Below are 25,938 nucleotides of genomic sequence, written 5' to 3'. Positions count from 1 at the left end.
CCTCCCAAAGTGCTGGGATTACAGGCATGAGCCACTGCGCCTGGTCCCTTAGCTTATATATATATATATATATATATATATTTTTTTTTAGACGGACTTTCTCTCTGTCGCCCAGGCTAGAGTGCGATGGCGCGATCTCAGCTCAGTGCAACCTCCACCTCCCGGATTTTAAGCGAATCTCCTGCCTCAGCCTCTCGAGCAGCTGAGATTACAGGCATGCTTTAGCTTTATTTTTATTTACTTTCTTCACACCATTTCTAGGGATAGACCAAAAAAAGGGGAGGGAGGGGACAAGAGGGGGCAATAATGTCCTGGTTAACAGGAAGTACCATCAGAAAATCTATTTCTGTGACACCAAAGTAAGTGCCAGAAGCCTAGGGAAATATTCCATTCTCATGTTTCCAGGCCAGTTTGCCAGTAAATGCACTTACAAGGGCTTACATACCTTGCCATCCCAGCCAAACTGAACCTCCCACGTTTTTGACAGCCCCCATCAAGTTTACTTTAGGTGTTTTGAATAACCAAAAAATATTAGCTCACTTGAGATGTTCTCAATTTCATTTTCACTGAACTACACTCAGCATACTCCGGAGTACCTACTGCGCGCCGTGCTCTGGGTTATGAGCAGAGGATGAGTGTGAGCAGGAGAAGGCACCTGGGGGAGAGCTCATGGTATTTCCTAGAAGGCAAACTGAGGCTTCCATAGAATATGGCCAGTTCCTCTCTGCCTCCCTGAAGTTTGTTGAAATGTTCAAGCTGAGTTGATAGCTTGAAAATGTTGGAAGATACTCTGCCCATCTCAAAACTAAGCAGGTGTGGAGCACAGAAATAGACATCGTATGTCACCATGATTTGATTGCTACAGGGAATGTAATTCCCGCCCACTGAGATTCTGCAAAAATCTTGGTTTAGCTGTGTAAACTAAATGTTAGCAAAACAAGTGCTAAATATTTGCCAGGCCCCAGGAAAAATAGTTCCACCCAGAAGGAAAAGGAGTTAAACAATGACTGAAATCACCACCCTACAGCATTCTGTTTACATTTTCCTGCAGTCTATTTACCGGCTACATAAAGGGATAATTAGAGCTTGCTAATAGCCATAGGAGAGAAGAGTAAAGGCTGAAGAGAAAAAGGAAATAAACAAAGGGAATGAACAAATATTGAAAGAATAATAATAGCTGAAGTATGCAGAGTGAATTGTGTAATACAGTAGCCACTAGCCATGTGTGGCTATTGAAAGTTAAATTAATTAAAATAAAATAAAATTGGCAGTTCCCGCCTGTAATCCCAGCACTACGGGAGATCAAGGTGGGTGGATCACGAGGTCAGGAGTTTGAGACCAGCCTGACCAACATCGTGAAACCCCGTCTCTACTAAAAATATAAAAATTAGCTGGGCGTGGTTGCACACAGCTGTAATCCCAGCTACTCAGGAGGCTGAAGCAGGAGAATCGCTTGAACCTGGGAGGCGGAGCTTGCAGTGAGCCAAGATCGAGCCACTGCACTCCAGCCTAGGCAACAGCGTGAGACTCTGTTTCAAAAATAAATAAATAAAAATAAAATTAAAAAGTCACTTCCTCAGGTGTATTAACTGCATTTCAAATGCCAACAGCCATAAATGGCTAGCGATTACGATATCAGACAATGTAGAATTATAGATCCTTTCCATCATCGGAAACTTCAAAGTAGGAAGTTCTGTTGAAGGGCACTGATGTTGAGTATATTAAAGGGTTGCTTATTAGAACATACATGTGGGTTCAACCATAGTTTACTGAGGATCATAGACCAAGTACTAGATTAGCACTGGGAAAGCAGAGGTAAAAAGCACAATACCTGACCTCAAAGGCTTCGCAGTTTAGTAAGGAGACCCAGTCAACAATACAAAAACAAAACAAAACAAACACATGCAAAAGGGGAAAAGGGTGGGAACACCGAAAAGAAATCTGGTAATTTTAATGGTAGCTATGGTAGTAGGTACCCAGGTGTTTGCAGTAAAGTTGTTGTAACTTTTCTGCATTAAAAAAAAATTCATAGTAAAATATTGGGGAATTGGGTTTCCAATTGAGGCTCTCTGACTCCAGCGCCACCTCTAGCTTGCCGAGCTCTGGGCGAAGGAGAAGGGGGAAAGTAAGGAGGTGTCCATACCATGGTTCCTACAAAGCACACTACTCAAAAATCCACCCGTGGAAAAAGCACCCAGGAAGAAACTGGCCACAAAAGGCCCTTCTCGAGAGTGTGCCGTCTACTGGAAGGGTGGAGAAACCTCATTGTTACAGGCCTGGGACTGGGGGACTCAGTGAAATTAGGCCTTACCGAAGTCCACTGAACTGATTCGCAAACTTCCCTTCCAGTATCTTGGTGCGAGAAATTGCTCAGGACTTTAAAACTGATCTGAGCTTCCAGAGCGCAGCTACTGGTGCTTTGCAGGAGCCAAGTGAGGCCTATCTGGTTGGCCTAGGCACCAACCTGTGTGTTATCCACATCAAACGTGTAACAATTACGTCAAAAGACATCAGCACACTGTGTATGTAGAGAATGCGCTTAGGAGTCCCCTATGATAGGAAACATTTCATTCTCAAAAAACAAAAAAAAACCACCAAAAACCAAAAATTATCTTCTTCCTGTTATTGGTAGTTCTGAATATTAGTTTTTTGTTTTTGTTTTTTCCAATGCAGTCAAAAGGTACCTAAGTATATGATTGCAAGTGGAAAAATAGGGGACAGAAATTAGCTATTGGCAGTTTTTCCATTTTCATTTGTGTGTGAATTTTTAATATAAATGTGGGGATGTAAAGCATTAATGCAAATCAAAATGTTTCAGTGAACAAGGTTCAGGAGTTCAATTTTATAATAATTACAAATAAATCTGTTGAATTTTTCTGGACAATGCTAGCATTTGGTTTTTTGGTTTTTTTTTTGTTTGTTTGTTTTTTGAGACGGTGTCTCACTCTGTCGCCCATGCTAGAGTGCAGTGGCGCGAATCTTGGCTCACTGCAACCTCCGTGTCCCGGGTTCAAGCAATTCTCCTGCCTCAGCCTCCTGAGCAGCTGGGACTACAGGCACAGGCACCACCATGCCCAGCTAAGTTTTGTATTTTTAGTAGAGACAGGGTTTCACCATATTGACCAGTCTGGTCTTGAACTCCTGATGTTGTGATCCACCTGCCTTGGCCTCCAAAGTGCTGGGATTACAGGTGTGAGACACCATGCCTGGCCTGAAATTTTTTAAATAATTTTTTTTTTTTTTTTAAACAGGATCTCACTCTGTTGCCTAGGCTGGAGTGCAGTGGTGCAATCCTGGCTCACTGCAGCCTCAACATTCCGAGGCTCAGATTATCCTCCCACCCCAGACTCCCAAGTAGCTAGGACTACAGGTGTGTGCCACCACGGCCAGATAATTCTTTTTGTAGAGACAGGATTTTGCCATGTTGCCTAGGCTGGTCTCAAGTGCCTAGGCTCAAGTGATCTGCCTGCCTCGGCCCCCTAAAGTGCTAGAATTTCAGGTATGAGCCGCCATGCGAGCCTAAAGCAAGTTTCTTCTTGACAACTGTGTTTATATATGAAAACAACCTATTTACTGAGCATCATGTGTCAAATACACTCTCTTATTTAAGGCTTTAAGACTGATCTTAAGCTTTCAAGGTAGATATTATGGATTCATTTTAAAGATTAAAAAAGAAAAAAAAAAGAAAACAGAGGCAACCTGAGCACAAGCTTCCACAGCAGGTGCAAGTGCACAAAGAAAGTCCGCCCAACTTCACTGTATCACACTGCAGGGTACCATGCTGCATTTCACTGCATCACCTGTTAGCATCTTACAGATGAAGATCTGCTTCCACTTAGAATGCACTACATGACTTCTAGCAAGTCACTTCAATTTGTCCCTCCGTCTCTATTTCCTCAAAATATATAATTCAGCAACAATTAGATTTCAAACAAAACAGGTAGAACATGGTATATAAAAATTCAAAATACAGAATACATTTCATTTAAGACATATCTGAGCAGGTCACAGTGGCTCACACCTGTAATTCCAGCACTTTGAGATGCCAAGGCAAGCAGATTGCTTGAGCCCAGGAGTTTAAGACCAGCCTGTGCAACATGGTAAAACCTGTCTCTCCAAAAAAATAACCAGGTGTGATGACACACACCTGTAGTCTCAGCTACACGGGAGGCTGAGGCGGGAGGATCGCTTCAGCCCAGCAGGTTGAGGCTGCAGTGAGCTGAGATCATATCACTGCACTCCAGCCTGAGCAACAGAGCGAGACTCTGTCTCAAAAAAATAAAAAATAAGACATATTTGAAGTCATTGAAATAAGAGAATTATCTGAGAGGCCAATGAGATCCACTATGATTCATGTAAGTTTCACTAAATGGTAATGGTTAACTTAAGTTTGGGATCCTCTACATGTGATAGTTAAATTATGTAGCAAATAAAAAAACATTAATTCGACTTTACTATCAGAAAGTTTTCTTTCTTCCTCTTTGTCTTTTATTTTTTTACTTTGGTAATGGAAGACAAAATAGCTCCATTTAATGAAGAGACACTCTCTAGCACAAACACTTAGCACCCATCTTTAGATGAGGGTTACCAGTAAACTAGAGCAACATGAAAAGCCCCGTTTCCCATCTCTCATCTTCTTGTGACTCTTCAGTAAATACCAGACTAATCCTGCTCTGAACCCCCTGAGCTACAGCAGTGACTAGGCCAGCGTAGACTTCAACAGCAAACAGGATGTAAAAACAAAAGGCCAAGAGTAAAATAGCCTCATAGTTTGGGCAGAGTTTCCTCCACAATGTAAAAGACTAGTTTATAGTAGAGAAAATAATGTAATCAGAGGAAGCTATGTGAGTTACAGTACTTTACCTCTCTTTTTCCTACCTCTCCCCTAAACCAAAACACTTGGTGGTGTTTTATTCTTGGGATTATTAGGGCATAAAACATTTTTCAGGAATTCTTCACCCAGCTGATAGGATGACAAACTCCTGAAGCCGAGGGCCCCCAAGTGAGTAACAGCACATGGAGGCAAGAGAAAAGCCCTTCATGGGACTTGAAACCACACTCTGTCCCTTGCAATCCATGTTATTCACCTTCCCTGAGCCTCCATTTCCTCATCTGTAAAATGAAGATATCTCACTTATAGGGTTGTGAGGATTAACTGAAGATGAGTATGTTGTCATTAGAGTAGCATTTCATTAAATATTGAACCTGCCAAAAAACTAAAAGCCCCACAACTGTTCTTCAATTTAATCATTTTCAGAAGACAATACTTTCTTTCTTGTTATAGCGCATATATGCTACGATGGTTATGGTGGGCATTCTTTGCCTCTCTCTCCCAAACTGAAAGGTAGTTATTGAAACTGGGCTGGCCCTGCGTCTGCTTCACCAGTAGAATAGAGTGAAAGTGACTGAATACCACTCTCTGGGTCTAGCCTTTAAGAGGACTGGGAGCCTCTGCCGCCTCCTTCCTGGAAGGCTCACTCTGGAAATGCTCTCTCTCAGAATACTGCTGCCATGCTGTGACATGCACAAGTCACACGCAGATCCCGCAGAGCTCTCACCGACAACCAACACCCACCGCCAGCCATGAGAGCAAGCCTTTTTGGATTTCCAGCCCAGTTTAGCCCTGGATGATTCAGCCCCAGCTGACAGCACGCAGAGCAGAGGGTCTGCCCAGCAGAGCTCAGCCCATCCACAGAGTAATGTCATAATAAATTGTTAGACCAGGAAGTTTTGGGATGGTTTGTTACACAGCGATCAGTCACAGAAATCATAGAGAAATAAGTGATTTTTAAAAATCCAACAGAATCAAACCCATCCCCAAAGAACACGATTACTTAACAAGCTCCAGAAACATCCATATGTAAGTCCTCAAGGAGCTAGTTTGGAAGGTGTGCATTTATTCCACTGTTTAAGATAGGTTTAGAACTCCTCTTTGTGAACTACTTTTAGAGATGATCTATGAGGCCTACACACAGAAAAACTTCACGCCCGCTCCACTGTGACAAAAATGTATAATCCACTTGATCACCCACCATATAAACCAGCTGTGGTTCCTGGCAGTTCTTAGTTCTTTCCATTATCAATCTCAGGTTCAAAGACATGAGGAGATTTCTGGGTTTGTTATAAGGGGGTTATGTGATAATGACTTGTGTACACAAGTTCTTCCCATTATATCATGAGTTCAGAGGGAGAAGGGACAGTGTCTGATTCATCTTGGTGTCCCCCACAGATCACATCAAGGAGCCTGGCACATGGCAGACACCCAAGAGCCATTTGTTGAATGGCACATTGCAAGAGCTAATCCATCAATGAGCAATAAAAATGTACAGTGCCACGACAGCATCTTTGGGCTAAGTGTATTGTGACAACTTTGAAGGTAACAATGCTCACTTGTAAAAGTCAATTATTTGCAAGAAATCTGGGGATCTGGTAAATGGATGCCCCTGAATCAGGCCACAGTGCTACCTGACAAACAGAAAGGACTGCCACCTAGGTTATGAGCTATAGACCGAGGAATCATTTCACCAAAGAAGAGAGATACCTACTTTAGATATGACCAAAAAAAAAAAAAAAAAGTTTACTATTAGCAAAGGCACGTAAGCCACAGGTGTCATGCCAAAATCAGGGCAGAAGGCCTACCTGGTGACTTCCATATGTTTTCAAGACAAGAATAGAATCTTAATTTACATGATCTCTAATCCTTCTACAAATCCTGCAATGCAGACACTATTATTCCCATTTCATAGCTGTAGAAACCAATCCCGTGTCAAGGCAGGCTACTTGCATTATCTTGGACCATCAATCAGGCCATGATGGGAAGCAGAGGTGGAGAGATGTGTGGAAGGGTAATTCTGAGAGGATTAGGGAGAAGCAGCAGTAAAACTCTTGGAAAGGGAGAACTTTTCACAGCCTCTGCTGAGTGCAAAAATATTATTATACCCCCTTCTCTAGAAAGGCCTTGAGGTACAGGTGATAGCATAAGCTCTGGAAGAGTATCTGCAACTTCAGCTTCTGCCCGAACTATAAGCCCAGCATGGGTTTCTGGAAACTCTTGCCCAAGAAGTAGAGAGATGCCTTGATCATCTGCATCCCCCAACTTTCCCTGCAAATCCAAACCTGTTCATCCTACCTCTAGTTCTTATTTTTCCTCTGATAAGCAGGGCCCCAGTGAACAATTAAAGCTTTCAATAAATAATCTCCAAGCACATTCATTTGATTGACTGTTATTTGATACAGCAGTTAGTTTCAATGGGGCAGTTAATATTGATCACATAAAGTACTCCAGACAAACATGAAACAGTTCCAGAACTCCATGGATTATTACCCTTTATCTGCCAGTCATCTGGGTTACTTGTAATGGTCACGGAATTTAAAATCAATAATAACAATTAGTGTTCTGTACACCAAAACGGATGAATCATGTGAAATGGGTTTTCATATAAAATCAAAGGTAAAGCAGGCCGATAGAATGGGGAAAAAGCTCTCTGAATTTCCAATGCACATTTGGCAAGGCACTTTCATGCAAATCCTCCAAACAGGAAGCAAGAGCGAAAGAAAGGTGTTCAGGAGAAGATGTGGCCATAAAAAGGCATATGAAACCCCTGGCGATCTTAATCCAAAAAGATGAAGCGTAAAAGATAAAAGTGATCAAAATGAGTTCTAATACATGTAGTAAAATTAATGGAACCGGTAATTTACTTCCTTGGAGATGTGTGTCTAGCTACCTTTTTCAGCTTTCAATTTGTAGGCATTAATCGTGATTTTTTTTTGTAATAAAATGGCAACAACGGTATTTTAGTAGCTCCATGGCACCACTACTGTAATATAATGTATATATAATTAAAATGCAAAGCAACAGAGAAATGTTTCATCATTAAACTGTAACCAGCGCACTATGTGAAATCATCCATTCCAAAGACTTGTTTTTCATCAATTATTTGTTATTTATCTGATGTAAATATAAAAAGGACTAATTAAAATGTATGCCTTTTTATACAGCTTCTTGTCATTAAAGCCAATGAAAGCATTCTGAGGACCATAATGAAATAATTATGTTTGCCTTTAAGAATTCTCTTCAATAACACATGGCAGTACTGAGCTAAATTAAAACATCAGGAACTGAATTTCGCTGCCTCCATTTCCATTTTAGTTAATTAAACCCCCAAGCTTTCCAATAGACCAGACCCTAAAAAATCTTTTGAAGCTGAAATGGCCTTCAGATCATCGGCCTTTTTATAATTATGGACTTTGATGACATGACAAAAGTACTGTAGCCGTTGAAAGCTTTAATATTTTTGAGAAGACAAATTTATTACATGAGGTCTTCATTTGCTCTGGAAATGGGAAAAAAATTGGGATGTGATCCAAATCTTCTCTCCCTAGTTAACTGATGCACTCATCTTATTTGTTCTTTTACCTTCACAGTATTTTGAATTTAGCTATTTTTTTGACTTGACAAAATTTTATTCTATGATGAACAGTAATTTATCAATAACATAACAAACATTCCACTAAATATGGGTCAAATTAGACAGTGATTCTTTGTCAAACACTAAAACTTAAAAAATAAGAAGCAATCTTTAAGATGTCAGTGGACTGAGGAGAATCTGCGAATTTTAAGAAATAAAATCCTTCTGTTTGAATTTCTCCTCCCCCAAACCTCAAATCAGATACTTTGGAAGGCAAAGAATAGAATAAAGTAAAATAAAAATAAATCTGGGTTTAAGAGGAAGGGAAGAAGGAAAAAGGTGAGGAAAACTGCTAAGTGGTTTCAGGGCTGGTAGCAAATGAAATGGCTTTAGCAATGTTGTCATCTGATGCAGATGGGGGTGGGAACTTTGTACTTTCAAAAGTAAACAGAAGGGCGGGCGCGGTGGCTCATGCCTGTAATCCCAGCATTTTGGGAGGCCGAGGTGGGCAGCTCACGAGGTAAGGAAATTGAGACCATCCTGGACAACATGGTGAAACCCCATCTCTACTAAAAATACAAAAATTAGCCAGGTGTGGTGGCACACGCCTGTACTCCCAGCTACTTGGGAGGCTGAGGCAAAAGAATCACTTGAATCCGGGAGGCGGAGGTTGCAGTGAGCCAAGATCGCACCACTGCACTCCAGCCTGGGAGACGGCGCAAGACTCCCTCTCAAAAAAAAAAGCAAAAACATTAAGAGTACCAAGGATTAACTCTGACAACGTGAATCCCCTCACATTTTGTTCTATATGGAGAGTTGGCGAGGTTTGTGAGTGGATCATATTTGGTGATTGCTGGATAGCCTGTCTAATGAGACATCAGCAGTAAATTGTTGACAGCTGGCAAACAAATACCTATTCTATGACAATGTGAAATTACAATTATAATCTCAGAATCCACTTTTATTAAACTACTTTATTCCCCCTAGTTTTTCTTTGTTCTCTCCAAAGAAATCTGCTTTTGGAAATCGGGGACATCATCACCCACTATCACCCCTGTAAAAATCAGTTTTCTTCTTTCTCCCTCCCCTGAGCTGGTTCAGTTCTTCAGCTGCTGGGGGAGGCCCAGAGACTCCTGGAATCCCTGAGCCCTGACTAGAGGAAATGCTTGGCCAGGTTGAGTCGCCTTGCTGACGTCAGTTCCTGTTATCCTCGCCTTATCGCGCAGGGGGCAGAGAGTCTTATCGTACTAAATGGCCCCCTTGTAGCTCCCCCACCTTGCAAGGCCAGAGAAAAAGCAAGTCAGCAGTTCCACTGCCTGTTTGAATTCCCATCTAAGAAGCTCTGAAAGCTCAAGACAAAATGCCAGTAGACTTAGGCTCTTCTGCTTCCTAGGTAGAGAGAACTTTTGCAACTTTATTTTTCATTCATTTAAAGGGGTTTGGGGAGTGGGATGGGACAGAGATCATGCTTTTTAATGATGGGGTAAGGAAGCTGGGAATGAAAAGAGGAGAATTCAGGGCAACATATTGACTGATAAGGTTGTGTTATTAGATCTTACAGATGGGGCAGGTTATCTCATCTCCTATTTAACAAGAGGTACTTAGGCCAAGCCACTTACAAGCAGGATACTGATAAATCTGAAACCTGAGTTAACTCTACTTTTCTCCCTCCATCACCCCAGCTCCAACTTTTTAAGAGGAAGCTGGTAAGGGCTGATACAGATTTCTTCATAACAATTTAATTCTACTCCCTCCTCCCCACCCTGTCCACGCACACACAGGTGCTAGAGTGAGAACCACAGCCCAGTCCATTTTGCAAGGAATGCCTTCTATTCACAGATCTATAGTTTGCTACGAAAGCAATTCATGTTCATAAGAATGACCCAGAAACACAAGGCGATCTTCAGACATAATGTAAAAATTCAGCTGTGAGAGCTCTACTTATATGGACTATAGAATCCAAACAAAGACTTTCTATGCCACTCCTGGGTTCAACGGGCAGCCTAGGAGATGTTGTAATATTAAATATCTGGCATATTTCAATGATTTATGTGGGAACCGTGCAGGACATTTGAAAGTGGGTTATTCTAGAAAATCAGAGATATATGATTGTCATAACTACCCTGTAATTTGAAAGGCAAGATTCTATCTACATTAATATCTTTGGAAAGGTTTTCAGCCAAGATTTTTCTGATTAACCTTCATCAAAAACTCCCATTTCTGAAATAATCTATTTAATTGATAGTTAACTGAATTTATATTAGAACATTTAAAGTATAAAAACGTCATTTAAGGATAAATTTATGGCACTTACACATAACTCAAACTGTATAGAAGATTCTAAGATGTTTTAAAATGAACACTGCATTTATTGTTCAAGTCCTGTGTGACTTGAAAAGAGTTTTGTATTTCGCATCTTGGTTTTTACATCGCAATCTTCTGCCCAAAGAGTAACTTAAAATTCGCAGCTTTTTCTAAATTATTGATTTAAAAAATTATAAATTCCTTGAGAGCAGAATTTATAATCTTTGTTATTTATCATGTATTTCCCTTCTCAGATAGAGTTTAATGATATTTGTGGAATGTATAAAGGAGAAAACAGGTTCTCTTTCCTTTTCAGCCACCTCAAGGCTTAACATATGTTGAAGGTAAATTATAAGCATCTGATATCCAGAAGAACTTTCTTTTATTCTTACGCTTTAGACAAAAGTGCACAATACCCTCGGGTTCTACATATCAGCGCCAGGCTTCTAGAAATGAGAAGGAAACTTCTGATTCAGGCCAGCTAGCCTATCAGAAATAGCCATTCTGGTCATTTATCTATTAAGGAAAAAAGACCTGATTCAATGTAAGGGCTTTACATTATTGGCTGGCAAATCAAATTCTAACTAGAGCTTCCAAATCAATTCCATAGCTTAAGTTTAGGCAAGCAGATGTCTACCTTTCCTACTGTTTGGTTTTTTGATCCATCCTTTTCTGGCAATAAAATTTAAACGTATGCTTTTTCTTTTCTAAGTTGCACATCAATACTCACTCCCTTGTCAAATGTGCCAATTTATCTGAATATTCACAATGTGATTTCTTTTTTTCTACAAGGGAGGAAAACTTTGAATCTTTCACTTGTTTTCAAACAACCCTGCCTGCACTCTCTTTGTGATTTAGGGAAAAGTCCCTCTTTTTCTCTTCTTTCTGATGGCATTAGTTACCACTGTCATGTGTCCGAGAAGCAGAAAATTATGTCCTACTTTAGAAAAACAATTGGGCCTTTTCACTGAAATATTTATTCAAAACCCCATTCAATTCATACGGTGGCTGTCAGTCTTTATTTAGTCTTTCTTTCAGAGGGTATCTTTGATTTTGCCACTTTGACCCCAATTTATATCTCACTAGGAGAGGATTTAGATACTGTTTAATACTTGAAATTTGGGTCCCAGGGCTTTGAAAAGAGGCCTTTTCTCATTCCCTAATCAAACATCACTACTGTTTGTTTTAAAAATAATTTCTTCTCATTAATGGGCAAAATCTTATTTCACAAAGAAAATATTTTTTTTTAATTTTTGCTTTTGACATGTTGAGTAGGGAGAAAAGACAGGGAAAAAGGCCAAGAAGTTGTCACACTCGTTATTTCACCAAAGTAACTATATTTAGACCACAAAATATTAAGATTTATCCTATGCCCACTGAGCAATTAATGTTGAAAACATCTGGAGCCGCCTAAAACCAAGATAATCCTGGAGGCATCTGAACAGAAATTCAGTGACTCCTATACCTTCCAGGGGCAGTCGTCAATCGTAATATTTAGACCACATTCCCTTAGTAGTCCCCTAATCCTGACTTTGAATGCTTATAACAAGCAATTCACAGACACTACTACAAATGGCAGCTGGCTGGCATATCATTTTTCTGCCTTTAAAATTAAAAAGAAAATAAAGGGAATATTTTAACACCTTTCAAAGTGAGCTTCTGGCGGTGTGCTCCATGTTCAAAGGTCTTACTTTATTTACTATGCATACACACACACACCATAAAAAAAATTCTCAAAGCAGAAAACAGTTTTGGTTGGAATTTAGTACTTTTTCTTCTTTGCCCACTGCTTCCTCTGTGTTAAAAGCAAAAACAGATCTGCTTCTCGTCAAAATAGCCATTAAGTAAAATGGAAAAGGTTGTGGTGATGTTCTTACTTACACAAATGTAGCCCTAATATGCTTTTATTTCAAAAGTTCTAACTAGCTATACCACCCTGAACCAAACACTGCGTGGCACAGACATTTGTTAGAATCTTTAAAAAAAAAAAAAACCAAAAACAAAACCTTAATCGCTAACAACTGACTATCATAAAGTGGTTTATGGAGGGTAAAGCAACTCTGCAATGGCACAAGCAATATTTACATTTTATTCATTTAACCTAAAGTTGGGGTATGGGATTCAAACTCTTGTGAAACTGACCACAATAAGAACTAATTGCCCTGCTTACAAAAATAAGACACTGGAATTTCTGAAATCCCTTTGTCAAATGCCTTTATTTACTTTGTCTAATGCAAGTTTCTTTGATTAGCTAAACTTTGCTGTTATCAACACTTCTTGCTTATCGGCTAGTTTTAGGCGAATGACACATTCACCGCTCGCTCTCCCTAGATAAAGCAAATCCCTTGTTTAACTTGTCCAAGAACAAACAAAGCTTTTCCCCCTACTCTTACAACTTAATAGGCATGTTTGGAGGGTTAATTACAAAAGGAAGAATGTCTACATGTAAAAACTCTATTAGGTCTAATAACTTTTGGCGAGGATCCTGAGCATTTTTTTTTCCTTCTGTTAAAAAATATGTTTCGTTACAACTTTAACAAGAAAAAGTTTCAGAGAGCCCCAGTTCCCTGGGATTCCAACAGAAATTGTTCATACTGTTTTAATTGCCACAAAGAGGACAGGTCTGAAAGGTCTCTTCTTGGATTAGAAGATTATTTTGTAACTCAAGTTTCTTTGAGTTCTCCAGAAATAAAATAGGCACCAAAAAAGAAAAGGCATTTGGGGAGCAGCTGAAGATTAAGGCGCCTACTGAAAACGATATTCTTTTTGCCCTGCTTATGGCTCTACAAAATGTTAAGTCAGACAGCCAGGCTGTTGGCATCAAATGGTTATTGATTTTTCAGCTACAAACCTGTTGATTTCCTGGCCCAAGAAGCAAGTCTTTATTCTTAAGAAAAAGTTTCAGGGAGGGCAATTTAAATCCTGTCATTGTCCCCTCTCTCCTTTTTCTTCTCTCTTTAGATAAGCCACCATGTTATTAGGAAAACTCAATTTCTTCCAGTTAAACTTTGACCTCTTTGAAAACAAAGATTTAAAATGTCATTTTCAGGCTAATGCTCCAATGAATTGTCAAATAAAGTACTAAAAACATTTTGATAGATAGCTGAGCCATTTATCTAAATCACTGTCAGGGCGGTACAGCATCCTGCAGGCTCCCACTACAGCCACCCGAAGGTGGGATTTTCTGGGACTCCTGGTCATTTCTCAAGCCTGCAGCCAGGCTACTGTTGACCAGATGCGTACCTCGGCACTGTGTCAGCATCAGATAACAAAATAGTCAATATTTTTTTTTAAAATTGGGCTATCCCACTTATATTTCCTTTCCTTTAACTGATGTCCATGTTCCAGGCTGAATTGCAAGATATGAAAATAATGGATGGCTCAGCCCAAGGGGTGTTCATTGCCAGTAGTTTTCTAGCAAAACAGCAACTTCTTAGACCAACAAAGTGACTCGGAAAGGTGGCAGCAGGGTCAATGCTAAGAAATATTGCCTTTCCTTAGCAAGGAAAACATTGGAAGCGGCAGCTTGAACTGGTGGTTTATGAACTTCGGGAGCAGCAGCCACCTTAATTAAACTAAATTCCTTTCAAGGAAAATGTCATATTTTAATTACTTTGGACTGTTGGAATACACAAGGGGTGGAGGAACCTATACAACTAGTAGCTAATCCAAAGAACAGTAAAGTTAAATTTCACTCTGCACACATTTTAGTAAAAACTGCAAAATGGGTCAAATTGCCCTACTTGAAGAATGTTTTAAAGTCTTGTGGTCACCCTCTACTCCCCACCCCCCACACTTTTATGCATATTTTCAAAATTGTTTTCAACAGACTATAAGGTTGGTAAGGAGAGGAGCATGGGGGCGGGAGGGGTTATTTGGGAAGAAAACATCTAACAGGAAATTTTCAGCAAAGGGAATCAATATGCATGCCAGCATATCACACCCCTTCAGCATTAAATCATTAAATCCTTTGTCTTGCTACCAATGCAGTTTATTTCCAATGTCTTTATTGCATGCAAGAGAGACAATTTTTTTTTTTCTTGGTAGAAGAAGGGAAAAAAATAAACCTACATTGAGCAGTGTGCCGATGCTGCCATTCGGTTTGGGTCAATCCACTGAAGCATGCTTTGAGAGCTTTCTCCTGGAGCATGCAGGAAGACGGACTCGCAGTGTAGAAATCCAGGATTTGCCCAGGACTCACTGACAGAACATCCATACAGTCAAACATGATCTCCCCTGCACTGAATGTCTGCAAAAGTGCTTATCCTCTAGGTGTGGAGGCAAATGGCATAGAAAAGTCCACCCAACTCCATCAAACTCTGCCCCTTTTTTGGCACGTAGGCTGTTGGTCTTTTTCCCAGCCCCGAATCATGAATTATGACAGACAAGCCAGCTAAAAGCCTGTAATTGATCCAAATGATCATTTACCATTTTCCAGGCTTGCTCGGCCAATCCAGCCGGGGCGGGGGGTTCCCAGAAAGATCCCAAGTTCTCCTTCCAAGTAAATGCTTGCAAAAAGCCTTCCGAATGCGTTCCGGATCCTACCCCGACGGTGCCCAGACAAACCCTGCTCGGATCGCTCGCGTTCTCGGCATCCCAGTCCTCAAACAGCTCGCATGGGGGAATTCTGGTCCCCCCTTTGGCAAAGAATAGACCCTCCTGCCTCTGAACAGCTCACTTCCTACTACTTCTGTCACACAGAATGAAAGATTGAATTGCCTAATATATGCGAGTGAACTTTCGGTGAACCCTACCCGGGCTGCTAACCTTCAAATGACCCAACTAGTCTGACATCACCAACTCCCAGGATTCTCACAGAGCTTAAAAACTCCCAGCAGCCCTGCAAAAGCAGACAGCCAGCGAGGCAGGCAGCGAGCGCACAAGCCGGCGCTTTCTTTCCTATTTCTCACCTTAAAAACAATACAAGAAGTGCTTTTAAAACGAGCAGGGGAGGAGCCGGGACGCTGCTCCTGGCTCACGTTGAGCACCAACTTCTCTCCCTTTACGCCTTTTTATTTGCGACGGCTTAGCTTGGAAAACAGTGTTTCCCCCCCCCCCCCCCCCCCCACCCGCGCCCGTTCGCCTCCCGCCCACCGCCTCGCCCCCCAGCCTACCCTTTAAATTCCTCTGTGCGCCTTTCTGTCTGTTAAATTCCTTATAACTTATGTATTTTTCCACTCCAGAAAAAAGCACATGCAAGCCCTAAACTGTAGAACAGAGAATGGCTACCCCTTGGGAAAGGCTTGAGTTGGGAAACTTTCCATTCCACAGTCTTTCTCTCTTTCTCCCTCTTGCAAGCCCCTGGCTGAAGTGACTGCATTCGTTTGCTCTGCAATCCAGCTTTCGGGATTCATTTACTTTGAGAAATCCTTTCCAGGTTCTATGCAGCATATGGAGTAGTCAAGAATTAGTTACCCCTGCCCCAAACACACAAGTCACACAGAAAATGAGGTTTTAGATCTGGACTTGAAGAAACAATATAGTGGTCAAGAGCATGGACTGGGGAATCAAACTGAACTAGATTCCAATTCCAGGTCTGCCACTTACCAGCTGTGTGTTCTGGGACAAGTATTTAACTTCTTCGGGCTTCAGTTTCCTCCTCTATAAAATGGGCATATAATACTACCCACCTTGGTGGTAACTGGGAGGACAGAAATAACACTTGTATGGTGCTGGGTAAATATCATGGAACAAATGTTAGCTGTGACTCATCCTCATATTGTTCAACTGGGGAAACAACAGCCGGGGGAGATGGGACCCACCCAAGGTCACACGGCTCACAGCTGTGACTAGAACCCAGCTCCCTAGGATCAAAGTCCAACGTGAAAATTACTTGCCTGTTCCCATATCCTTGCACCCCAAAACGCCATGTTGGTTGGTTGCCTCTCTCATCATACACCTACACACATCCCACCACATAATTAAACACATATTTTGTAAGCTCGTTTAAGTATGACAGTTTTATATTTTGAAGGACCAGTTTTCTCTCGTACCAGCCCCTGCCCAATCCTTTTATTAAAAATACAGTAATTTTAAGGGAAAATGATTTTTTAGATCTCTGACACTGACCCAACCTACAGGAAGAAGAGTCTTTCCAGCCAGTCTTAAAACACTGAGAAGGATAGATGCAATATTTACAAATAAACCCAGCCGGATGGAGAGCTTTAAAAGGGAGAGCCAATCTACCCTGCAGCCATTTTGCACAACTTGCTTAAAGGATGCAACATACATCAAAGAAAGGAAACTCTGGGGAGGAATTGAAACACCCTGTCTTCTCCACTGCCTCTCTAGTATTTACTTATAGTTCTCCCACAAAACAGGGCAGGCAAGAGGGTAGGCAGGGAGGGACAGTCTCCTTGCCCAACGCAGGCAAGAGCACTGCTCCAGTCTCCTTTTTGTGGATAGTGTTGGAATGTGCATTGGCATCCAGGCCTTTTAAAAGCCTGTCAGGGGGCACCCCACCCCATGCTGAAACACTGCCCTGTCTAGCGGAGTTGCTAAGTGGCACTTGTGGTGTAACATGAAAAGTATGCATCGCACACACTTACCAAGTCAAAGATCCTTTTATGAAGGTACATTAAAACAATTTTCAGCCCAGCAAGCTCAGTTCTTGCTATTGAAAAGTTCAGGGCAATAAAGGGGTGAGATTTTTGCTGAATCTGTGTTTGTTATTTTTTTCCCCTCTCTTCTCTCTTTTATATGGCCGTCATTTTGTAACAGAGACTTATTATAAGAAACCCTTTAACTACAAAGAAAACACATTTTAAGCAAGGGAACACAGAGGAATTTACAAAACATTTTAACACACTGTCATTAAGGTAGTTGTAAAGATACACAAAGCACTACATTATGTGCCAATTTCTACTTGGTCCATGAGGCTTATGACTCCAAATGCTTATTTAAGGTCCTTAGAGTTCCTTGGAAACTGAGCTCATTTAGACCGGATAATGGAGGGGGATGAAAGTTGTTAGACAAGAGTAGAGGAAGCAGCTATATTGAAAGTACAGCAGGAGAAACTTAAGTGAGAGATGGGAAACATGGCATCACTGACAGGTCTGTGTATACAAGGATCTGTTATCCAGGGGAGGCTGCTGCACATTCTTGCTTAACATCTTTTCAAAGAGTAGAGATGCACTGGTCCCAGGGAAGTGAAGATGGGGAGGGATGTCCTCAAAATTCTGTTCATTCTGATTTCTTAAGCTACGGAATCAGCCTCATCAAGGGAGAGCACTGCTTCCAAAGTTCTTACCTCTATACCGTATCATTGCACAAAAATAACATTAGTGTGTCCCTCCATGTGTGTGGTAAAGGTTGGGCGACTCGATGTTTTCTTTCTTTGTGTAAGAAAATGTAAAATGTGTAATTACCTTAAAGTTCTCAACTGAGAAATGAACTTGGGCCTTGAAATGAATAATCAGTATTTAAATCCCACTGAATGGAATAGTATGGGTTTCTTATAATGTGACAGTATTCGCTAGTCAATTAATCATTCCTCATCATGAATTAATTATGCTGATAGCAATAATTGGAGCTATTACTTAATCCAAGTATTAATTTATAAAACAGACCCATGATTTAGCCACATGCTAATTATTTCTTCATCAGTAAATGCTTACACTTCTTGAAAACTTGGTTCTGCCTCCTAATTCTTCATTTTAAGTAAAATGAAGGAAAGATACATAAATAAGCCACAATTCTTTAAATACATATCCATGTACTATAAAGATTAATGAGTAGGGTAGAAAGTGAAAAATAGACCGATTTGTCCATAATGAAATGTAAACTACTGACACCCATTTTAAACATCAGTCACAGGGTTGGAAGAAACTTTCCCAAATATCTTCTTGTTATGGCATAAAATAACATTCTGATGTGTCATCTCTATTTTCTTCGTGTTTGATCAATGATCTAATAAATGTATTTCCAACCAACAAGCAAACAAAAAGTAAAAACCAAAAGCAAAAGTTTGAGAGCAAAATCCATTTTGTTTCAGAGTAACTGTATATTTGTCAGTGTGACACAGCACATTTGAAACCCATAATCATAAAACAAAAATTTATAGCCAGGGTTCAGGGTCTACATCTGTTTCTCTGGTTTTCGTACAGCAATTACCCACTGGACAATCCAGAAAGAAACACCATGAATCACGCTCTGCAAACATGTTTGAACTGGAGAGTTTTCTGAAGAAAGAGCAGTCGTGTCTGTGCACCACTATTGCAGCCGGCCGTGTTCAAAATTGGGCTAATACCTTGTGATGTCTAAATAAGAAGATTTTCAGAGGCGCAGACATATCCCCCCCACCACAGGCGCAGGCATGCAAAGGGCAGGCAGACACAAGCACAGGGCTGGGGGAGGCGGACACTGATTGTTTTAAAGACATGCCCACCTCTTTCGTGTTGTTTTGGCTTTTTGTTTGTTTTTTAAATTTTCTCCCTGTTAATCCCCTCTTGCCACAGCTCTGCCAGAAGAATAAATGGCTAGCACTGAGTGACATGTGTGTTCCAGCAGGAAAGCCAAGGCAGAGATGTCGCCAGCACGAGGCAAGTATGAGGCTGTTCCCAGGGCTTCCATACTAGCAGGCAGAGCTGCTTTTGTGTTGGAGGGGAGTGGGGGAAGTTCTAACAGTAATAACACATGGAAACTTTGCTTCTGGCCCTTCAGTATGAACACCTGCTCACATAACAGGACTGCTGATATTTGTGGATCTTATACCAAAAGACCCCAATGCGCTTTCCAGATGAACTTGCACGGTGGCTCTGGGCATGAGTATAGAGACTTTTCAGAAACCCTAGAAACACGTCTTCTTCAAAAATGTCTTTCTACTTTGAGTGTTGGCCACCGTGTCCCTCATTTGGCTCCTTTCTCTTCAGCTCTCTGCTTTTTCAGACTTTCCTCCACAAAGTCTTCCCACTTGGTTACATACAAATATTGTTCTCCCAAGACAAGGGCATACTTTTCTCTTTCCATATTTCTGAATTATTTTCTTTAGCGCTTCTGTGCTTTCTGCTGTTGATGACTCATAAAGACACCTCTTCAAGCCCAACAGTTTCCGTTGGTTCCAGCTTGAAAGTTAAATACAAACCCTGCTGAACGCCTCAGTACTGAGCAGTGAGCTGCGAACCATCTTAGCTGACTGTCACTGCTGGTGGTCTCAACATTAGTTTTGGGGAGACCTATCTTTGGCTGTTTCATCTTGTTTACATTTCCCTTTTTAAATCTAGAGCTTTACTTTTTTCCTTTTTTAAAATTTTATTTTCACATTTTCCATCACTCCCTATAAATCTAGATTTAAGTAATACACGCTCATAAAAATTCAAAGTCTAGTCCAAAAGATATAAAGTGAAAAGTAAAAGTTCTCTATATTTATTCATTAAATGTTGAATACCTACAACGTTCCAGGCATCTTAATTGGTGCTGGGCACATATCTGTATATTTTTATGGGGCTGGGTGCTGTTTGTTGCTATTACACCAGTATGGTCTTATGATACATATTGCTCTGCAACATTTTGAAATTTAGCAATATTTCTTGAACATCCCTTCAAAATAAATAGTACATATAGAACTAGCTCATTTAAAAAAATAAATTAGAATCTCTTTACATCAATGCATTGTATTTCATTTAACCAATGGCCAGCTGTTAGACATTTAGGTTGTTTCTAACTTTCTAGTACTATTAGGTTGGTGCGAAGAAGCCCTGTAGGCCTGTGCACCAATACACCTGCTGGATAAAATTCTAGTAGCAGTATTCCCAGAACAAGGATTATGAGCATCTTAAAATTTGATGGACACACAAAATTGTACTCCAAAACAGTTATGTGAATATATGTTTCCTTTTTGTTCTAAAAGAGGGGTCAGTAAACATTTTCTGTATGGGGTCTTTGGAAATATTTTAGGCCTTGAGACTATACGGTCTCTGTTGCAGTCGCTCAACTATGCCATTGTAGTATAAAGGAGCCATAGACTGTATAATAAATTAATGGGCATGGATGTACTTAATAAAACTTAATTTACAAAAACTGATAGTGGACTAGGTTTTGCTCATGGGCTGCAGTTTGTCCACCTCTGTTCTAAACCAACATTGAACAATTTCATGAAATTCTACATTGCCTTGTCTCTACCCTTATAAAACCTAGCTATATACATTTGGGTTTTGTTAACACTTTAATTTTCTTTCCCTTTTAAAAGCTTAATTCAGTTTCAACTTGTGTATCTCATGAAGAATAATATGGCTCTTTATTATATTATTCATCTAGAATGCATTATATTACTTCATCCAGAATCATCTTTCCTTCTCTCTTGGCTGGTAATTTCTCACTTTTCTACCTTATTGTCTTCATTTCCTTCTATAAGAAGGAGTTTTGGATAGTATCTCTGCCTTCAAAACGTGTGCAGGTACCCCTGTTCTTCCACCATTAAACCCTTCTTTAAAGTCCATTATTTCCACCTCAGTCCCATATATGATGGCAATATTTGAGAGATGGAAAATGTAATGGTGACCTCTGAGAATAAATGCCAATGGCACTACCATGCTACAGCTTGCTTGTGACTTCCCTGTACTATTTCACATGAATTTTGTCTCATCTCAGTACATCTTCCAATAAGCTAAGATTAGATGTGCCACTTAGTTGACAAAGGGCTTAGAAGAACACCTAGACTCTTTTCAAGGATGGAAAGAAGCACAAAGGATTCTAAGAGTGCTTTGCAATTATTTCATGTTAATATTATTAATAAAGGATAATGTCTATAACTGAGATGCCTGCCTTAATTCCTAGTTCAGCACTTCATTTTTTTAAGATCATATGTATGAACAGAAACAGTCGGCTCTTAAGCTGTGCTGTTTAAACTAATTAAAATTAAACAATTAAAAACGGGTTCTCAGTCACATTAACCATATTTCAAGTGTGCAAAAGCCTCATATGACTGGTGGCTCTCACGTTAATAGGACAGTGCAGACACAGAATGATTCCATCATTGCAGAAAGTTCTATTGCAGCACAGTGCTCTCAAAGGTCAGCTTAATGATTAGAGAGGCAGTGTAACATGGTAGGTGGGGCCACACAGTTTAGACACTGCCTGTGTTTAAACCCCAGCTCTGCTTCTTACTAGCTGTCTGATTAGGCCAAGTTACTTAAAATGTATATTCTCTCGCCTGCAAAATGTAGATATTAATGGTACCTACGTCAAAGGGTGGTGGTAAAGATTAAATGAGGTAATACAAGTAAAAAGCACTTAGAACAGTGCCTCAACTATAGTATTTAGAAAATGTCAGTGCAAGGCTGGGCACAGTGGCTCATGCCTGTAATCCCAGCACTCGGGGAGGCCAAGGTGGGTGGATCACGAGGTCAGGAGATTGAGACCATTCTGGCTAGCACAGTGAAACCTAGTCTCTACTAAAAATACAAAAAAAAAAAAAAAAAAAAATTAGCTGGGCATGGTGGCACGCGCCTGTAATCCCAGTGCCTGTAATCCCAGCTACGCGGGAGGCTGAGGCAAGAGAATCGCTTGAACCCGGGAGGTGGAAGTTGCAGTGAGCTGAGATTGTGCCACTGCGCTCCAGCCTGGGCAACAGAGCAAGACTCCATCTCAAAAAAAAAAAAAAAAAAAAAAGAAAAAGAAAAGAAAAGAAAAGAAAATCTTAATTCAGTGTCTGCAAGAAGAAAATAAAGTCAGGCACACATTGCTCAATACTACTCAAATACTATCTTTACCAGATACAGAGAATCTTCTGTCAACCAGAATGCACATTTCAGGCTGCAGGTGGAGTGGCTACCAGCTGCAAATATACAATTAGGGCAAGTTCTCTAAGAGAATTTGCTGCATATACCTGATTAAGTACTACCACACTGAAGCATTTTTATATTTATATTATAAAGGAAGACAGGTTTCTTTCATTTCACAAAGCACACACTGAGTCAGAATGGCCATGAAATAACTGGCAAGCCCCACCCTGCTGTCCCTGTGGAAGACACGAAATACATCTTATGACGCTGTTTGTTTTGGTTTGGTTTTTTTGCATAAGTCGTGTTGAGCCCCAGCACCTGAGGGCTGATTATAGTTAATTAAGTGGCAAAGACATTGCATAAGATGGAAGACTTGCATTATTAATCTATGTTGCCTTATCATGTTATCTTTCCACCCATCCATCCACCCACCCACCTACCCATTCATCTACCTGATATCCACCCATCCTTCCATTTACTGATCCATCCACCAATCCATCCACCCTTTTAGTTATCCATACATCCACTTGTTCATATACCCATCTACCTATCCACCCACTGATTCACTCTCTGAACCATCTACCTGTGACCTAACCCCCAAAGGTGATGAAGCAGACTATGGCTTTTTGCAGACAATATATAAAGTAGTGAGAGGGACAAAAGTAAAACTTCTCAGATCACGCATGTATCTTTTTCTAGAATCCTTGAAAAGAATTTTCTGATGAGATGTGCCGGCAGAAATAAGGTCAAAGGCACTGGTCACTAGAGATTTCAGTTGAACAGGTTTGATAAATCAGGTTGTGGCTGGAGAGCCCCTTAGATCTAACTCTGATCTCTAAGAGCATCCCAGGATTTGAAATGCTAATGAAGCCAAGTTCTATTAGCAACACAAAAGTTTCTGACTCTGAGGGAAAGCTAAAAGCCCAAAGGAATTTCCTTCAGATTCTACAGGGAAAGTGAACGTAAAAAGTACAAACACATCAGAGAGGCAGTTGGAGAGGGAATGGAGTTTAAATTCATCCTACTGTCTGACAGAGAAAAAGGCAAATAAAAAGCTCAATGTGATTGAGTGGGAATGATCAGGGTAACATAAAGCCAGATAGAAATCCCAGTGAAATTTCTGTTAGAGAAACAAAGAAACGCATATAAGCACATTACACACACACACACACACACACACACACACACACACACACACGTAATGTGAATACAATGTAAGTATTTTTTGGTGGAAAAAAATAGTTTTTCTCTCTTCTTTCGAACATCAGGGTATAAACCCACCTTCTCAACATCTACTCAACCAAGAGCTTCAAAAGCTTCTCTTGGAGAGGACATCGTGGTGGCTTCCAATATTAGATTTTTGCATTTTGTTATTGTTTACTTGATTAAGTTACAATTGCTTAAAAAAAGATAAGCAAAGGTAATTCAGAAGGCAACAGTTTCAAAATTTAAGGTAACACAAAAGCATGGGAGGTAAAGAAACGGAAAGAATAGACAGAAATATCAAACACTTTCCCTCTCTGCTTAAGTAAAATGCAATGATAAAATATAAGATCTGCTGCAATGATTCCCAAGGCTTGGTGAATTCAGGGCTTCACACCCAGAGTTACCTCACACAAATTTCTGGGGTGGGGGGTGTATTCAGTTGCGTTTAAATCAAGGTCCTCGGGTTTTTATTCCACACACTACATTGTCAGACTGTCTGAGCTGACGGGACATTCCACTTGGTGAACACCAAGACACCAGAGAACCTTTAGAGAACTTGGTATTGTGTCCGGAATTGGTAGGTTCTTGGTCTCACTGACTTCAAGAATGAAGCCGTGGATACTCGCAATGAGTGTTACAGTTCTTAAAGATAGTATGTCCAGAGTTTATTTCTTCTGATGTTCAGACGTATTCAGAGTTTCTTCCTTCTGGTGGGTTCGTGGTCTCACTAGCTTCAGGAGTGAAGCTGCAGACCTTCCTGGTATTACAGCTTTTACTGCGCTGCGTCTGGAGTCGCCCATTCTTCCTGGTGGGTTCCTGGTCTCACTGGCCTCAAGAGAAAAACTGCAGACTTTGGTGGTGTTATAGCTCATAAAGGCAGTGGGGACCCAAAGAGTAAGCAGCAGCAAGATTTATTGCAAAGAGCAAAGGAACAGAGTTTCCACACCGCGGGAGTGCACATGAACAGGGTTGCCACTGTTGGCGCTGGCAGCCTGCTTTTATTCCCTTATCGGATCCCACCCACATCCTGCTGATTGGTCCATTTTACAGAGAACTGATTGGTCCGTTTTGAGAGGGTGCTGATTGGTGCATTTACAAACCTTGAGCTAGACACAGAGTGCTGATTGGTGCATTCACAATCCTTTAGCTAGACATAAAAGTTGATCAAGTTCCCACTAGATTAGCTAGACACAGCACTGACTGGTGCGTTTATAAACCTTGAGCTAGACACAGGATGCTGATTGGTGCGTTTGCAATCCTTCAGCTAGACATAAAATTTCTCGAAGTCCCCACTTGACTCACGAGCCCAGCTGGTTTCGCCTAGTGGATGCTGAGACAGGCCAGGGCCGTGGGACAGGTGGGGGAGGGGGCTGCCCATCAGTCCTGCTCCGCTTGCCTGCGCTCCTCGCCTTGGGCGGTCAATGGGACCGGGCACTGCGGAGCAGTGGGTGGCGTCCGTCGGAGAGGCTAGGGCTGCACAGGAACCCATGGAGTAGGGGAGGCTTGGGCATGGCGGGCTGCAGGTCCCGAGCCCTGCCTCGTCGGGAGGCAGCTGAGGCCCGGAGAGCGCAGCACCAGCAAACCGGGACTGCTGGGGAACCTGGCCCACCCTCCGCAGCTGCTGGCCCGGGTGCTAAGCCCCTCACTGCACGGGGCCTGCGTTGCCAGCTGGCAGCTCCGAGTGCAGGCCAGCCAAGCCCAAGTTCACCCGCAACGACTGATGTGTCCCTCTGAAAGATCTGAGTAAGGCTGCCCAACACCATACTCAAGTCCAGGGGTTGGCAGACTCCAAAGGCCAAATCCAGCCTACCACTTGTTGTAAAATAAAGTTTTATTGGAGGCGAGCAATTGCACATTAATTTGTTTATATATTGTCTATGCTGCTTTTGCACAACAACAGAGTTAAGTGACTGCAATGGAAACTGTATGGCCCACAAAACTGAAAATATTTACAATCTGTACCTTTAGAGAAAAAAATTTGCTGACTGTAAGCATTCAGTACCAATCCATTGAATTGGCTTTGAAGATGAACTCTAGCAGCAGTCCTGGAACTGGATAATATCAAAGGTTTCTTCAAGGTCTAAAAGTCTCAATTCAAACACTTCAAGAATCCTCTGCAGTTATTTATTTACTTATTTATGAGACAAAGTTTTACTTTGTTATCCAGGCTGGAGTGCAGTGGCGCAATCTTGGCTCTCTACAGCCTCAACCTCGCAGGCTCAAACAATCCTCCGGCCTCAACCCCGTCAGTAGTTGGGACTACAGGCATGTGCCACCACGCCTGGCTAATTGCTTTTATT

At 41.1% G+C, this 25,938-nt stretch overlaps 1 protein-coding gene across 5 annotated transcripts in view; it reads right to left on the bottom strand.

Moving 5' to 3' along the window:
- The window catches only part of RARB (retinoic acid receptor beta), a 767,875-nt gene that overhangs the window by 156,433 nt on the left and 585,504 nt on the right, over positions 1-25,938 (bottom strand). For 2 of the 5 annotated variants that reach the window (XM_025374724.1, XM_025374725.1), the window contains exon 1: positions 14,784-17,159. The exons of 2 other annotated variants lie outside the window; for them this stretch is intronic. In XM_025374724.1, coding sequence (XP_025230509.1) covers positions 14,784-14,940 — 157 coding nt within the window. In that variant the 5' untranslated portion in view covers positions 14,941-17,159. Of the gene's footprint in view, positions 1-14,783; positions 17,160-25,938 lie in introns of those variants that run through there. One more of the 5 variants, XM_025374726.1, reaches the window with a different exon arrangement.

This window comes from Theropithecus gelada, chromosome 2 (assembly GCF_003255815.1).
Source record: "Theropithecus gelada isolate Dixy chromosome 2, Tgel_1.0, whole genome shotgun sequence".
NCBI classification, from domain to species: Eukaryota; Metazoa; Chordata; class Mammalia; order Primates; family Cercopithecidae; genus Theropithecus; species Theropithecus gelada.
The sequence above is the reverse complement of the archived record's forward strand: the minus strand, read 5'-3'. Positions and strand labels throughout refer to the sequence as shown.